The sequence below is a fragment of the Coregonus clupeaformis genome, chromosome 6 (genome assembly GCF_020615455.1).
Source record: "Coregonus clupeaformis isolate EN_2021a chromosome 6, ASM2061545v1, whole genome shotgun sequence".
Lineage (NCBI taxonomy): Eukaryota > Metazoa > Chordata > Actinopteri > Salmoniformes > Salmonidae > Coregonus > Coregonus clupeaformis.
The window spans coordinates 37,529,716-37,546,894 of NC_059197.1; the positions used below are offsets into that span (position 1 = coordinate 37,529,716).

At 41.7% G+C, this 17,179-nt stretch overlaps 2 protein-coding genes across 5 annotated transcripts in view; one reads left to right on the top strand and one right to left on the bottom strand.

The window, feature by feature from the left end:
- The window catches only part of LOC121567886 (complement C4), a 34,666-nt gene extending 30,262 nt beyond the window's left edge, over nucleotides 1-4,404 (top strand). Inside the window, exon 40 of the mRNA XM_045220367.1 lies at nucleotides 4,164-4,404. Coding sequence (XP_045076302.1) covers nucleotides 4,164-4,305 — 142 coding nt within the window. The 3' untranslated portion in view covers nucleotides 4,306-4,404. The remainder of the gene's footprint in view (nucleotides 1-4,163) is intronic.
- Nucleotides 4,405-6,218: 1,814 nt separating this feature from the next.
- LOC123481318 (tripartite motif-containing protein 3-like) overlaps nucleotides 6,219-17,179 on the bottom strand; it is a 28,154-nt gene continuing 17,193 nt past the window's right edge. For all 4 annotated transcript variants that reach the window (XM_045220371.1, XM_045220374.1, XM_045220372.1 and 1 more), the window contains 12 exons: nucleotides 16,800-16,951; nucleotides 14,268-14,448; nucleotides 13,360-13,530; nucleotides 12,880-13,176; nucleotides 12,418-12,682; nucleotides 11,624-11,727; nucleotides 10,655-10,822; nucleotides 10,252-10,420; nucleotides 9,754-9,813; nucleotides 9,442-9,512; nucleotides 8,800-8,940; nucleotides 6,219-8,658 (listed from right to left, as the gene is read on the bottom strand). In XM_045220371.1, the coding sequence (XP_045076306.1) occupies nucleotides 8,506-8,658; nucleotides 8,800-8,940; nucleotides 9,442-9,512; nucleotides 9,754-9,813; nucleotides 10,252-10,420; nucleotides 10,655-10,822; nucleotides 11,624-11,727; nucleotides 12,418-12,682; nucleotides 12,880-13,176; nucleotides 13,360-13,530; nucleotides 14,268-14,448; nucleotides 16,800-16,951 (1,932 nt within the window). In that variant the 3' untranslated portion in view covers nucleotides 6,219-8,505. The remainder of the gene's footprint in view (nucleotides 8,659-8,799; nucleotides 8,941-9,441; nucleotides 9,513-9,753; nucleotides 9,814-10,251; nucleotides 10,421-10,654; nucleotides 10,823-11,623; nucleotides 11,728-12,417; nucleotides 12,683-12,879; nucleotides 13,177-13,359; nucleotides 13,531-14,267; nucleotides 14,449-16,799; nucleotides 16,952-17,179) is intronic.

Here is a 17,179-nt window from a genome sequence, read left to right on the forward strand (position 1 = left end):
AAACAGGATACAAGTGGAAAATATAAAGATCCAGTCCATTTACAAAATTGGAGGCCCTTTACACTTCAGTGTTGTGATGCAAAAATCCTAGCAAAATGTATAGCGCATAGAATTAAAAAGGTATTGCCGGATATTATTCATTCTAATCAGACAGGTTTTTTACATGGAAGATACATTGGAGATAATATAAGGCAAGTATTGGAAACATTAGAACACTATGGAAAATATGGGAAACCAGGCCTGCTATTCATAGCAGACTTTGAAAAGGCATTTGATAAAGTTCGACTGGGGTTTATATATAAATGCCTGGAGCATTTCAATTTTGGAGAATCTCTTATAAAATGGGTCAAAATCATGTATAGTAACCCTAGGTGTAAAATAGTAAATAATGGCTATTTCTCTGAAAGTTTTAAACTGTCAAGAGGAGTGAAACAAGGTTGTCCACTATCGGCATATCTATTTATTGTGGCCATCGAGATGTTAGCGATTAAAATCAGATCTAATAATAATATCAGAGGATTAGAAATAAAGACCTTAAAAACAAAGGTGTCATTGTACGCTGATGATTCATGTTTTTTTTTAAATCCACAACTAGAATCCCTCCACAGCCTCATAGAGGATCTAGATACATTTTCTAACCTCTCTGGATTACAACCAAATTATGACAAATGTACTATATTACGTATTGGATCACTAAAAAATACAATTTTTACATTACCATGTAGTTTACCAATAAAATGGTCTGATGGTGATGTGGATATACTCGAATACATATCCCAAAGGAAATAAATGATCTCACTTCAATAAATTTTAATAGAAAATTAGCAAAAATAGATAAGATCTTACTACCATGGAAAGGAAAATACCTGTCAATTTGTGGAAAAATCACCCTGATTAACTCATTAGTATTATCACAGTTTACCTATTTGCTTATGGTCTTGCCTACGCCTAGCGAACAGTTTTTTAAATTATATGAGAAAAAAATATTCAATTTTATTTGGAACGGCAAGCCAGACAAAATTAAAAGAGCATATTTATATAATGAATATGAATTCGGAGGACAGAAATTATTAAATATTAAAGCATTAGACCTATCACTAAAAGCTTCAGTCTTACAAAAGTTATACTTAAATCCGAACTGGTTCTCAAGCAAATTAGTAAGATTGTCTCACCCAATGTTCAAGAAAGGCCTTTTTCCCTTTATTCAGATTACAACCTCACACTTTCAGTTATTTGAAAAGGAAATAATCTCCCAAATGTCACTATTTCTAAAACAAGCCATAGAAAGTTGGTTGCAATTTCAATTTAATCCTCCAGAAACGACAGAACAAATAATGCAACAAATATTGTGGTTAAATTCAAATATACTAATTGACAAAAAAACCTTTATTTTTTGACAGAATGTTTAAAAAAGGTATAATCTTTGTAAATGATATCATCGGTAGGACTGGTGGAGTTATGACGCACATGCAGCTAACAAAAACATATGGAAATGTCTGCTCTACCCAAAATTACAACCAAATAATGGCAGCTTTACCGCAAAAATGGAAGAGGAAAGTGGAAGGGGGGAGAAAGTAAGGAACTTGTCTGTCGGCCTTGCATTAAAAAACATAATTGGTTAAGGAAAACTGTGATAAATAAAAAAATATATCAGTTTCACTTAAGGACCAAAGGATTGACAGCCGTCCCATATAGATTGCAAAATAGTTGGGAAGAGATCTTTGATGTACCGATCCCATGGCATAGTGTTTATGAACTGACACGCAAAACGACACCGGATTCAAAAATTAGAATCTTTCAATTTAAATTATTATATAAAATCCTTGCTACCAATAGAATGTTATTTATATGGGGATACAATCTTCCCAGCTCTGCAGATTTTGCTGTGAAGAGACGGAATCATTGGACCATTTGTTTTGGTTCTGTCCATTTGTAGCTTGTTTTTGGACACTGGTCCAGGAATGGCTAAAGGATTGCAATATTTACCTGGAACTAACCTTGCAGATAGCATTACTGGGTGATCTGAAAAGCCATAGTCAATCAATCAATAATATAATAATACTTTTAGCAAAGCTGTTTATTTTTAACTCTCAATCTGTAGAAGCAATGAGAATAGAAAGGTTCAGAAATTTTGTAAAACATCACAGTACGGTTGAAATATATATGGCAAATAGAAATCCGATATGGATGGTGTTAAGAGATAGATGGGAGGTATTGAATAGAGTTGAAGGATGGGACTAATAACAAATAACAACAAATAATAACAAAGATAGCTAATAATGTAAAGCATACTGTGTCCATAATAAGTATATAGGCTGTATGTTGGGAGCTTTTGGGAAAGAGCACAGTTAGAAAGATATGGCATATAGAAGCAAACCGGATGGACATCATGAAAACGATCGGAGAGGTTGAGAGTAGAAGTAGTTCAGGAGCAAAAAAATAAATAAATAATAATAATAATAATAATAATGATATGTATGTATGTATGTATGTATGTATGTATATGTATATATATATGTATATATATAATAGAATTATTGTAAAATTAACTGTGTCCATAAGGTGTAGATAGTAAGTATAGACCGGAAGTAGAGGCCTGGGAATTGTTGTTCACTAATTTACTCCAAGTAGGGAAAGGATGGTGGGGTTGAAAAGTAATAAAGGGGAGTATATATATAAAAAAAATATATATATATATAAAAAAAAAAAAAAAAACATGGGGGATTGGAAGTGATGCAGACAATTACATTGATAGAAGATACAATCTATCTGCAATATTAAGCTGATCCATTCCCCCAAAAAAAAAAAAAAAAAAAAAAAAACAATAGTACGCAAGTATAAACACCATTGGACCACGCAGCCGTCATACCGCTCAGGAAGGAGATGCGTTCTGTCTCCTAGAGATGAACGTACTTTGGTGCGAAAAGTGCAAATCAATCCCAAAACAACAGCAAAGGACCTTGTGAAGATGCTGGAGGAAACCGGTACAAAAGTATCTATATCCACAGCAAAACAAGTCCTATATCGACATAACCTGAAAGGCCGCTCAGCAAGGAAGAAGCCACTGCTCCAAAACCGCCATATAAAAGCCAGACTGCGGTTTGCAACTGCAAAGATCGTACTTTTTTGAGAAATGTCCTCTGGTCTGATGAAACAAAAATAGAACTGTTTGGCCATAATGACCATCGTTATGTTTGGATGAAAAAGGGGGTACCTTGCAAGCCAAAGAACACCATCCCAACCGTGAAGCACGGGGGTGGCAGCATCATGCTGTGGGGGTGCTTTGCTGCAGGAGGGACTGGTGCACTTCACAAAATAGATGGCATCATGAGGAAGGAAAATTATGTGGATATATTGAAGCAACATCTCAAGACATCAGTCAGGAAGTTAAAGCTTGGTCGCAAATGGGTCTTCCAACTGGACAATGACCCCAAGCATACTTCCAAAGTTGTGGCAAAATGGCTTATGAACAACAAAGTCAAGGTATTGGAGTGGCCATCACAAAGCCCTGACCTCAATCCTATAGAAAATGTGTGGGCAGAACTGAAAAAGTGTGTGCGAGCAAGGAGGCCTACAAACATGACTCCGTTACACCAGCTCTGTCCGGAGTAATGGGCCAAAATTCACCCAACTTATTGTGGGAAGCTTGTGGAAGGCTACCCGAAACGTTTGACCCAAGTTAAACAATTTAAAGGCAATGCTACCAAATACTAATTGAGTGTATGTAAACGTATGACCCACTGGGAATGTGATGAAAGAAATAAAAGCTGAAATAAATCATTCTCTCTACTATTATTCTGGCATTTCACATTCTTAAAATAAAGTGGTGATCCTAACTGACCTAAGACAGGGAATTTCTACTAGGATTAAATGTCAGGAATTGTGAAAAACTGAGTTTAAATGTATTTGGCTAAGGTGTATGTAAACTTCTGACTTCAACTGTATGTACAGTGTAGAATGGGAGACTATTCCAGTGCAGTTTGAGTAAGATACTCCAATGCTGTCCACCCTAGGCCTGTATAACTAAATGTTATCCTACCCACACCTGTATAATTAAATGTTATCCTACCCACACCTGTATAACTAAATGTTATCCTACCCACACCTGTATAACTAAATGTTGTGTACCCCAGGACTGTATTACTAAATGCTGTCTTCTGTAGGCCTGTCTATGTCCTGGATAATGAGATGTGGATGGAGAAGATTCCAGAGGAGAGGAAGTGTAAAGCTACTAAGAACCGTAAAGCCTGTAACATGCTCAAGGACTTCATGAAACAGTACGAGATCAACCAGTGTTCAATATAGCCCTTGGTTGCCTTCGGTGAACATCCAGATATACAGTTGAAGTCAGAAGTTTACATACACTTAGGTTGGAGTCATTAAAACTCGTTTTTCAACCACTCCACAAATGTCTTGTTAACAAACGATAGTTTTGGCAAGTCGGTTAGGACATCTACTTTGTGCATGACACAAGTAATTTTTCCAACAATTGTTTACAGACAGATTATTTCACTTATAATTCACTGTATCACAATTCCAGTGGGTCAGAAGTTTACATACACTAAGTTGACTGTGCTTTTAAACAGCTTGGAAAATTCCAGACAATGATGTCATGGCTTTAGATGCTTCTAATAGGCTAATTGACATAATATGAGTCAATTGGAGGTGTACCTGTGGATGTATTTCAAGGCCTACCTTCAAACTCAGTTCCTCTTTGCTTGACATCATGGGACAATCAAAAGAAATCAGCCAAGACCTCAGAAAAAAAATTGTAGACCTCCACAAGTCTGGTTCATCATTGGGAGCAATTTCCAAATGCCTAAAGGTTCCACGTTCATCTGTGCAAACAATAGTACGCAAGTATAAACACCATGGGACCACGCAGCCGTCATACCGCTCTCCTAGAGATGAACGTACTTTGTTGCGAAAAGTGCAAATCAATCCCAGAACAACAGCAAAGGAACGTGTGAAGATGCTGGAGGAAACGGGTACAAAAGTATCTATATCCAAAGTATAACAAGTCCTATATCGACATAACCTGAAAGGCCGCTCAGCAAGGAAGAAGCCACTGCTCCAAAACCGCAATAAAAAAGCAAGACTACGGTTTGCAACTGCACATGGGGACAAAGATCGTACTTTTTGGAGAAATGTCCTCTGGTCTGATTAAACAAAAATAGAACTGTTTGGCCATAATGACCATTGTTATGTTTGGAGGAAAAAGGGGGTTGCTTGCAAGCCGAAGAACATCATCCCAACTGTGAAGCACGGGGGTGGCAGCATCATGCTGTGGGGGTGCTTTGCTGCAGGAGGGACTGATGCACTTCTCAAAATAGATGGCATCATGAGGAAGGAAAATTATGTGGATATATTGAAGCAACATCTCAAGACATCAGTCAGGAAGTTAAAGCTTGGTCGCAAATGGGTCTTTCAAATGGACAATGACCCCAAGCATACTTCCAAAGTTGTGGGAAAATGGCTTAAGGACAACAAAGTCAAGGTATTGGAGTCACCATCACAAAGCCCTGACCTCAATCCTATAGAAAATGTGTGGGCAGAACTGAAAAAGCGTGTGCGAGCAAGGAGGCCTACAAACCTGACTCCGTTACACCAGCTCTGTCAGGAGGAAAGGGCCAAAATTCACCCAACTTATTGTGGGAAGCTTGTGGAAGGCTACCCGAAACGTTTGACCCAAGTTAAACAATTTAAAGGCCAAGCTACCAAATACTAATTGAGTGTATGTACATTTCTGACCCACTGGGAATGTGATGAAAGAAATAAAAGCTGAAATAAATCATTCCCTCTACTATTATTCTGACATTTCCTCTAGAAAAAAATCTTTTAAAAAATCTGACATTTCACATTCTTAAAATAAAGTGATGATCCTAACTGACCTAAGACAGGGAATTTTTACTAGGATTAAATGTCAGGAATTGTGAAAAACTGAGTTTGAATGTATTTGGCTAAGGTGTATGTAAACTTCAGACTTCAACTGTAAATATATTATATAGAACAGACATGTTTGTCTGTCATTGAGAATAGGGAAATATGTCGGCTCTATGCAACACATTTCTATCCGAAACGTTCCAGAAAGTTGTGCCTCCTGAACATCACGTGACCCAGGATGACTGTCATGGACATCAACAGAGCGAGAGACTGTGATACAGAGAAGGATATATTTTTAGTATGAATAGAGGAAAGCAGAAAGCACACTCAGTATCTCCATAAACCATGTGCTTTTATTACCAGTGCATATTCACAGAGAAAATAGAAACAAGATTGAGTGACATATTGTTGAAATACAAAGGTTACAGATAGTGATGATGTGTCTAATACTCCTTAATCAAACAAACTGTGATTGGCTACACAGTCTGTCTGGCTGCTGTTTGGCATAATGACGTCAGAGAGGTTATAGAGACTCTGTTGTGGCACCAAGGGTGCTTTGTTACAGCGGTGAACACCAGGGGGAGTGAGAGCACTATAGCTCATCTAATGCTAATGTTTCCCTCAGGACAATATTGATATAAATTGGTAATGAAATGCCATAACCTGGTAATGAACTGTTATAACCCAGCAATTAAATGATAACCTTGTAATGAACTGTTATAACCTGGTAATGAACTGTGATAACCAGGCAATGAAACGTTATAACTCTAGTCCTTTAACACACGCTGAAGCTGTTGATACATTCCCACTGTGGCTTCAGCTTCTGAAGACAAACTATATAAATGGTAATTCTACTGTTGACAGTGTTTATTTAAGACTGAAAACCACAAGTTAGTAAAAATATCTAATGTAGTTTTGCATGTTCAATAACACTAAGTAATATAATCATGGGTATTGGTTTTCAATATGTACTCCAACTTTTGTCACATTTCACAACCCACTTGTATTTATTTTTTGGCAAATCAAATCTTACAAATTCTAAATCTGCACTGTTCTACTCTAACAAATCCCCTCAAAATGACTAGGGGTTTTTACTGTATATGGAGACATGACAAAAGCGTGAATTTCTAAAAAATAAAACAAAAACACATCAAATTAGAAAAATAATTTGTAAATGCTGAGCTAGTGTATAAAATAAATTAGCAATTCCATTTTTCATTTTTGTACTTTTTAAAAAGAACAGATATTAACAAAGTTCATAATAATTGTGCTGCTCACATCTGCAATAATCATGACACATATCTATTCTCCAGCTGAACTCCTGTTTTAAAAAGCACACTTTAGGACAGCTGCCATACTTAGTTAGAAATGCTGGAATGCTAGACTGCTGTTCTCGGAATAATCAAAAGATATGCGTTTTAAAATCAAAGCACAGATAAAGATGCATAATGATCCATTATATACAGTATACAGTTATGCATATACAGTACATACAGCAAATCAATGCACAGATGGTGATGACGTTTTATATGTGAGATGGCTTTAGGTTAAGTCAGTTTGTTCTTCGATACAACGGAAAGAGATTTTATGTTTCAAAAGCTTTTGCTTTGCGTGGTTGGTTGGTTTCACTGTAAGCACATTGTTCGTTGCACTTAGATCATGGAGAAGAAACAACTTATGAGTTCATAAACTCCACTGTTATGTTGTCCTGTCTGAGCTGACAAGGTAAAGATAATACTTCATGCATTGGGACCAGCTCCTTCACAACATGGCTCAATTATTATACATGTACTTCAATCTATCACTGATCTGGTCTCATAATATCAGTCACAGTATATACACACTTCATACCTCCTCGTAGTTTTACATCGATGACTGAACAAAGAGGTAAATACACTCTACACACTTAGGATGTATCCCAAATGGCACCCTATTCCCTACATAGTGCACTACTTTTGACCAGAGCCCAATTGGCCCTGGTCAAAAGTAGTGCACTACACAAGGAATAGGGTGCTATTTTGGACACACAACTCCATAACACACACCACAGGGAGGAGTCAACTGGGGTTATATTGTTACTTCATGATGTTTGGGGGGTTCAGAGAACACTAACCGGATGACGTGGATCTGATCAGATGTGCAAATCAAAGGGACAGCTATGGGAAATCTCATTGCACCTGTATATTATGTATAGTACATTGGTTTGTGTCGTTGCTCAGTGCTAGCACGTGCTCTGACCTGGGGGCAAAAATACATACATTAGATCAAATGCTTTCCAATACTTCAAGTGCTGCACTTGATTTGGTTTGCCTGAACCAATGGAGCAGTCCCAAAAGTGCAAACTCAAATAAATAGGTAAATCAAGCACATCTCAAACACTTTTCAAATACTTTCAAGTATTTGACCACTTTTTCTTTCTTTTTTTACCCAGGTCAGGCTGTGGTTGGTTTGTCTGTCCGGCCCAGATCTGGGGTTTATCCCAAATAGCAATATATTCCCTATATAGTGCACTACTTTTGACCAAACCCTATATAGTGCACTATGAAGGGAATAGGGGGCCATTTGGGATGTACCTGGTAGTGGTAGGCCTGCAACAGACCGTCCCTAAAGCAATGGTTCTACCTACTGCAGGTAGCGGTAAACCTTGAAGCAGTGGTTGCCAGAGTCAGCCACAGCCACGTGTCCATCAGAGGTGAGAGACAGGCCCTGTGGACCATAGAGAGGGTCTGCTGTGGTGTTGATGTAGGACAGGAACGACCCGGAACTATCAAACACCTGCAGGACAAAATCAAGGTCAGGGTCAGCTGTACTCATAATAAGTTACATTACTTATGATCATATTATTTTTGATCTAACTCAAAAGAGTAAATACAAAATAATGACTAATGCTGCTTCTTAAGTTCATCATTAACTGACCTGTATTCTGCTGTTCCCCCAGTCGGCAACGATGATGTTCCCGTTGGCGTCCACGGCAACGCCCGTTGGGGCGTTGAATTGTCCGTTCCCCTCGCCATGGGAACCAAACTTAAACAGGAACTCTCCGTCTGCACTGTACACCTATTAGGGAATGGATTCAAACGGTTCAGAAGTAGTGTGCCCAAACCCTAGCTTCATTTCCACATCTTGGTTCAACCCTAACTCTAACCTCAACCACAACCACAACCCTAGCTTCAGGTCCACATCCAGGTTCAATCCTAACCCTAGCCTCAAGCACAACCTTAAACCACAACCCTAACCTAAACTGTTCAGAGGTGGTCTACTATGCACATCCAACAGTTACCATAATATAGTTTGGGGATTTCTATTCCTTTCATTTGGAATGATTCAAACTGACATCAGACACCCAACAGTGGGAGTGGGACGTTTTCCTGTGGCACAGTGACATACAGTAACTACAGGATGGCAGTGAGGGAGTGACATAAAGCTGCAACAACAGAACGCTGAAGGCCTGAAGTCAAAGCATTTTAAACCAACCTGATTTGACTACAGTAACGATAGCACACACACACACACACACACACACACACACACACACACACAGAGAATAGTGAGACGTACCTTCACTGAATGGTTGTGGAAGTCTGTTACCACAATCTCATTTTTGTTGTTGATCGCCACAAAGTGGGGACCTAGGGTAGGGTAGGGAAGGGGAGGGAGAGATAGAGAGGGAGAAGAGAGAGGGAGGAGAGAGGATGAGTCATCAACATAACAGTGCAGTAGAGGAAGTTCCAGACCATTTTAGGACTTTGTACACAACAAGACTATGGAAACACTAGTCACAAAGGGAAACACCAAGCAATGTACAATGTGAGACACGGCAATGGGCAGTTGTATCATGAAGAGACTGCTATACCATACATCAATACTTACTGAATGCAGGGCCAGATTTACTCAGCTTGGGTTCCAGTGAAATGTTTGTACCACTTTTTTCTAAAACAATCAGAGATAAGATTGAAATGAGTTAAAGGTTTCTCCATGTAGCAGGGGGAGCCATATCATTGGAGGATTATAGAAATGGAAGAGAATCACATTGACCAAAGAGTGAAAAGCAGAAAGGAGAAGACACGGTTTTTCCCCCAGTCCCTGCAAACTGTCTGAAAATCAAAGGGACAGCTATGGGAAAGCTCATTACATATATTATGTATAGTACATTGGTTTGTGTCTTGCTCAGTGCTAGCTGTGCCCAGACCTGGTGCAAATCGCAAATACAGTATACTGTATATGTCAAATACTTTCACTTGCACAGTGCTTGTCTTGGTTTGCCTGGTACAATAGAACAGGAATTGTTCCAAAAATAGTGACAAACAGTGGAATAAGTCCCAAAACTGCAAAACCACAGATAGATCAAGCAATGAGTGTCTCCCCTACCTGTGAACTGTCTGTCTGAAGTCCCCCTGGCTCCAAACTTGGTGACCAGCTTCCCGTTGGCCTGGAAGATGAACACGCAGCAGGCCTTGTTATCCACAGTGATGATGTGTCCGTTCCTGTCCACCGCCACACCCTTAGGGCCCATTAGACGACCCGCCCCGATCTTACTCTGTCACGGAGAGAATGGAGGGTCAGAGGGATGGAGAGGGAGAGATGTGAATTGTGATGTGATGAGTCTTATCTGACGTGCAAATCAAAGGGGCAGCTATGGGAAAGCTCAGTGCACCCTGTATGTATAGAACATACAAGGAGAGGGGATATAGTAGAGACTGTTTAATGTTGACGTTTCAGCTCGATGTCTTTCTCAAGACCAGTCTCCTAGAGTGACCTCATGACCTCTCACCTTGAACTTCCCGTCGGAGGAGAAGATGCTGACCCAGCGGTTGTCGTAGTCGGCCACGATGATGTCACCGTTCATATCCACGGTGACCCCCGTTGGGCGCTGCAGTTGACCCGGCGACCGACCCCTGACCCCAAACCTCAGCTTGAATGCCCCATCGTTGGAGAACACCTGGAGAAGAATACCACAACAACAACACTCAGAAACAGATTTGAAATTACCTTTTTCTTCAGGGACAATAAGGAATAGCGTGGCATTTAAGATTTGCCCTGAAATATGTGCTTGACCTGTGATACTTTGATTGAAACTATAGCCTTAACCTAATACCTTTTCTGCTTTGCATCCATTAATTTAGTACACTCATCCCACTCTGCACGATGTCACTTCCACACATGGTTACCTTTCTCTCAATGGTTGTATGCTGTGGTGTAAAGTACTTAAGTAAAAATACTTTAAAGTACTACTTAAGTCGTTTTTACTTCACTACATTCCTAAAGAAAAGTATGTACTTTTTACTCCATACTTTTTCCCTGACACCGAAAAGTACTCGTTTATTTTGAATGCTTAGCAGGACAGGAAAATGGTCCAATTAACACAAGAAAATCAAGAGAACATCCCTGGCCTTCCCTACTGCCTCTGATCTGGCGGACTCACAAAACACAAATGCTTCATTTGTAAATGATGTCTGATTGTTGGTGTGCCCCTGGCTTTCCGTTAAAAAAAGGGGAAAAAAGACATTTGTGCTGTCTGGTTTCTTAATATAAGGAATTTGAAATGATTTATACCTTTACTTTTACTTTTGATACTTAAGAATATTTCAAACCAAATACTTTTAGACTTTTACTCAAGTAGTATTTTACTGGGTGACTTTCACTTTTACTTGAGTCATTTTCTATTAAGGTATCTTGACTTTTACTCAAGTATGACAATTGGGTACTTTTTCCACCACTGGTTGTATGGTTGTAGTCTCACCTGTATACACTGGTTGTTGCTGTCAGCCACTACGATGCGTCCGTTGCTGGAGGTGGAGATTCCCTGGAGGTTTGTAAACTCTGCTTTATCTCTCCCTCTGGTTCCTGTCAAATACACACATCCAGTAAGAACACTGAGTCAAACCATCACACATACAGTAAGAACACTGAGTCAAACCATCACACATACAGTAAGAACACTGAGTCTCAGTGTCCATGGACCAAAGGGCTAAATAGCAGAGTCACAAGTTATCACAGAGAGACCTCAAAAGCAGTGAAACAAAGTGTGAGTATTTTCCTTCTTTTCCCACAGCATTGTCTGTACCCTGCAGCCTGCACTGAGAAAACAAAGAGAGCTATTATCCAACTTGATCGTTATATGTAGTTGTCTTACTTTAGTCTTACTGTACCTACTTCAGTTGCATACACTGCCTCTGGATACGAGCGTAAAATAACAAGTCAAATGTGAATGTCTTCATCAGTAACATTGCTTAAATAAACTATGGGAGCATTGAACCAATGTATTAGTATTGCCTTCTTTTCAGCCATGGCCTGTTTTGTACCATGCAGGCTTTTGAACTGATTATCAAAGAGTAGCAAAGAAAGTTGTTTTTGAAAATGTTTTTACTAGCAATTTGCAATCGTGACTGTCTTACCTACTTTAGTTAAATCCACTTATTTCAAGTCATAGGATAAGATAATCTCCTAAATGACTCAAATATAAATATGAGTAGCTGTACGACAGAGTTAGACTAATATTAGTAGGTATTACATGTCTCTATGATCTGCACCCACCGACTCTGTAGATGAGTTCATCCTCGATGGGGTTCTCCTTCTTCTTGGTGGTGCTGTACATACTGGAGGGTCTCCTCACAGCCTTCTGTCTGATGTGGCCCCCTGTCCCACTAGGACTCTTCACCCTCCTCTTCACATCGTCTGGAGACTGCAGGACGTCCGAGGGTTTGACCGCACGCAGCCGGAATGGACTGCCCCTGACCGGCTGGTCGTACAGGAGGAGAGAGAAGGAGAACTCCCCCTCAGAGCGCATAGTGTAGCCCACCTGCAGAATATTTTGGAACAGACCCTTATCAGGCACGTCGAGGGGAATATAGTCTTAGACAGACTGTACTGCTGTATACAAAATAAACACTGTACATTAAACACTTGACACAATACATAAATTGCATAGATTACATACATTACACAATACATATATTGCAAGTTATGATGTCATATACAAAGTACAATTATCCTCACCTCATACGTCCCATTCTTATTATCTACCACCTCTGTCTCCATGGTTACCGCCCCGTCCACCGACACAATCTCGGCCTGCAGTGCCGCGTTGCCCGTCTTCACCAGCTCGCTGTCCTTGTCCTTGGTCGTCACGGTGACGGTGGTGTGCTGGCCAACCAGGGTGTGGCGTAGTCCCTCTCCCGTGGCGACAGAGGTGTGGCCTACGGCTCCCGTGGTGATGAGCACGCCCAGGTTCTGGATGGAACGACGAAGACCCTCCGTCTCCACCTGGCAGTCAAGATGACCGTTCTCATGGGGCTGGGAGGGGGCAAGGGCAGGTTTGTTACGTATAACCAGCATCCTTATGGCTTTGTCCCGAATGGCAACCTATTCCGTATATAGTGCACTACTTTTGACCGGGGCCCATTTGGGACGTAACCTATATATACGTACATAATTTATGTGAAACAAACAAACAAATCAATGAATGTGTCCACAGACCTGTTCTGGGTAGGTGTGTCGGGCCAGGGCGCTGACCCTCTCTCCCATCTGTTTCTGGACCAGCAGAACCTCTGTAGCACTGCCATGGCTAAGAGCCTGCTCCGTAAAACTACTGCAGCTCTGGATGTTGTCCTTACCCTGCAGGAGAGAGGACAGCTGGGCCTGGAGCACCTACAGACAGAGAGAAGAGGAGAGATGCTAAGAGAGGGAGGAGAGGAGGGAGTTGGAGATAGTTGGAGACAGGGAGGAGAGGAGGGAGTTGGAGACAGGGAGATAGTTGGAGACAGGGAGGAGAGGAGGGAGTTGGAGACAGGGAGATAGTTGGAGACAGGGAGGAGAGGAGGGAGTTGGAGACAGGGAGATAGTTGGAGACAGGGAGGAGAGGAGGGAGTTGGAGACAGGGAGATAGTTGGAGACAGGGAGGAGAGGAGGGAGTTGGAGACAAGGGGATAGTTGGAGACAGGGAGGAGAGGAGGGAGTTGGAGACAGGGAGATAGTTGGAGACAGGGAGGAGAGGAGGGAGTTGCAGACAGGGAGATAGTTGGAGACAGGGAGGAGAGGAGGGAGTTGGAGACAGGGAGATAGTTGGAGACAGGGAGGAGAGAGATAGTAAGAGACAGGGAGGAGAGGAGAGAGATAATGGTAGGTAGGTAGTCAGAAACAGAGTGAAGAGAGAGGGAGAAAAAGAGGTAAGACCGAGAGAGAAAGAGAGTGGAGAGAGAGATAGTCATCCATAGAAGTAAGAGAGCAATAGTTCTTCATAGACCATCATTGTCCCAAATGACCCCCTATTCCCTATATAGTGCCCTACTTTTGACCAGAGCCTTATGGGCCCTGGTCAAAAATAGTGCATTAAATATGAAATGGGGTGCCATTTGGGACAGCAGACCTAATCCTGTTGCAGGTACCTTCTGCTTGGTGCAGCAGATGTTCTCCAGGTCACTGATGAGGTCGGTCTTTCTGAGGTGTAGCGCCCTCTCTAGCTCCTCAAAGGTACTGCTGATCTCTGTCACTGCCTCGTTCTTCCTGTCAGTCAGCTGCTTGGAGATCTCCCCTACCAGCTCTATAGCAGCCCTCAGCTGGGGCAGCCTGGGACAGGAAGAGGAAACAGTATACTGTCACTACCTCACACAGTCCAATCAACTGAAGACCATGAACAGAGGAACTGACTAAATGTGTGTGCAATTTCTATCGACCTTCAGTCCTCCATGAGAAGCTGAAACCCACAGACTGGAAAACTGTACTTTATCATTGCACTTACCAAGACTTATCCAGTGTGTACACAGTGGTCAATGTATTCAGAATAGGGCTTTAACGACCCTAAAACCGTCCCTCATTACAGACAGAGCAGTATAGACAAACTGCAAACATCTCTGAAGCTGGAGACTCTTATCTCCCTCACTAACTTTAAGCATCAGTTGTCAGAGCAGCTTACCGATCACTGCACATGTACACAGCCCATCTGTAATTAGCCCACCGAACTACCTCATCCCCATATTGTTATTTATTTTGCTCATTTGCACCCCAGTATCTCTATTTGCACATCATCTCTTGCACATCTATCATTCCAGTGTTAATACTAATTGTAATTATGTTGCACTATGGCCTATTTATTGCCTTACCTCCATAACTTGCTACATTTGCACACACTGTATATACACTGCTCAAAAAAATGAAGGGAACACTTAAACAACACAATGTAACTCCAAGTCAATCACACTTCTGTGAAATCAAACTGTCCACTTAGGAAGCAACACTGATTGACAATACATTTCACATGCTGTTGTGCAAATGGAATAGACAACAGGTGGAAATTATAGGCAATTAGCAAGACAACCCCAATAAAGGACTGGTTTTGCAGGTGGTGACCACAGACCACTTCTCAGTTCCTATGCTTCCTGGCTGATGTTTTGGTCACTTTTGAATGCTGGCGGTGCTTTCACTCTAGTGGTAGCATGAGACGGAGTCTACAACCCACACAAGTGGCTCAGGAAGTGCAGCTCATCCAGGATGGCACATCAATGCGAGCTGTGGCAAGAAGGTTTGCTGTGTCTGTCAGCGTAGTGTCCAGAGCATGGAGGCGCTACCAGGAGACAGGCCAGTACATCAGGAGACGTGGAGGAGGCCGTAGAAGGGCAACAACCCAGCAGCAGGACTGCTACCTTCCGCCTTTGTGCAAGGAGGAGCAGGAGGAGCACTGCCAGAGCCCTGCAAAATGACCTCCAGCAGGCCACAAATGTGCATGTGTCTGCTCAAACAGTCAGAAACAGACTCCATGAGGGTGGTATGAGGGCCCGACGTCCACAGGTGGGGGTTGTGCTTACAGCCCAACACCGTGCAGGACGTTTGGCATTTGCCAGAGAACACCAAGATTGGCAAATTCGCCACTGGCGCCCTGTGCTCTTCACAGATGAAAGCAGGTTCACACTGAGCACATGTGACAGACGTGACAGAGTCTGGAGACGCCGTGGAGAACGTTCTGCTGCCTGCAACATCCTCCAGCATGACCGGTTTGGCGGTGGGTCAGTCATGGTGTGGGGTGGCATTTCTTTGGGGGGCCGCACAGCCCTCCATGTGCTCGCCAGAGGTAGCCTGACTGCCATTAGGTACCGAGATGAGATCCTCAGACCCCTTGTGAGACCATATGCTGGTGCGGTTGGCCCTGGGTTCCTCCTAATGCAAGACAATGCTAGACCTCATGTGGCTGGAGTGTGTCAGCAATTCCTGCAAGAGGAAGGCATTGACGCTATGGACTGGCCCGTCTGTTCCCCAGACCTGAATCCAATTGAGCACATCTGGGACATCATGTCTCGCTCCATCCACCAACACCACGTTGCACCACAGACTGTCCAGGAGTTGGCGGATGCTTTAGTCCAGGTCTGGGAGGAGATCCCACAGGAGACCATCCTCCACCTCATCAGGAGCATGCCCAGGCGTTGTAGGGAGGTCATACAGGCACGTGGAGGCCACACACACTACTGAGCCTCATTTTGATTTGTTTTAAGGACATTACATCAAAGTTGGATCAGCCTGTAGTGTGGTTTTCCACTTTAATTTTGAGGGTGACTCCAAATCCAGACCTCCATGGGTTGATACATTTGATTTCCATTGATAATTTTTGTGTGATTTTGTTGTCAGCACATTCAACTATGTAAAGAAAAAAGTATTTAATAAGATTATTTCATTCATTCAGATCTAGGATGTGTTATTTTAGTGTTATCTTAATTTTTTTGAACAGTGTATATTTTCTGTTGTATTTTTGACTATGTTTTGTTTTACCCCATATGTAACTCTGTGTTGTTGTTTTTATCGCACTGCTTTGCTTTATCTTGGCCAGGTCGCAGTTGTAAATGAGAACTTGTTCTCAACTGGCTTACCTGGTTAAATAAAGGTGAAATAAAATTTAAAAAAAAATAATAGACAGGTTTACCATCCAGTACCTGTTGCGTATGGCATCCAGCTGGGTCTTAAGGGCTGCTTTCTGTTGCTCCAAGACATCTCTCAGAGGGACAGTCACATGTTCCCTGTGCTCTCCCTCAGTACACTCCAGACACATGGCTGTTTCACACGATTCGCAGTAGAACTCCATCACCTACAGGGGGCGCATGGGAGCAACACACAGCACAGCTCAACACACGATGACTCACCATAGACCAGGCATGTTCATTCATACAGTGACAAGGTCAACATGAATACGTTTACTCCATTTTTAGGGGCTTGTAATTGGTGTGAATCCACACCCCTGAACAATACTCTCACTTCAATAGAAAACTGGCAATTTCGTCCCTCAGTCCTTTTTCCTTCAAGTCAGATTCGTACT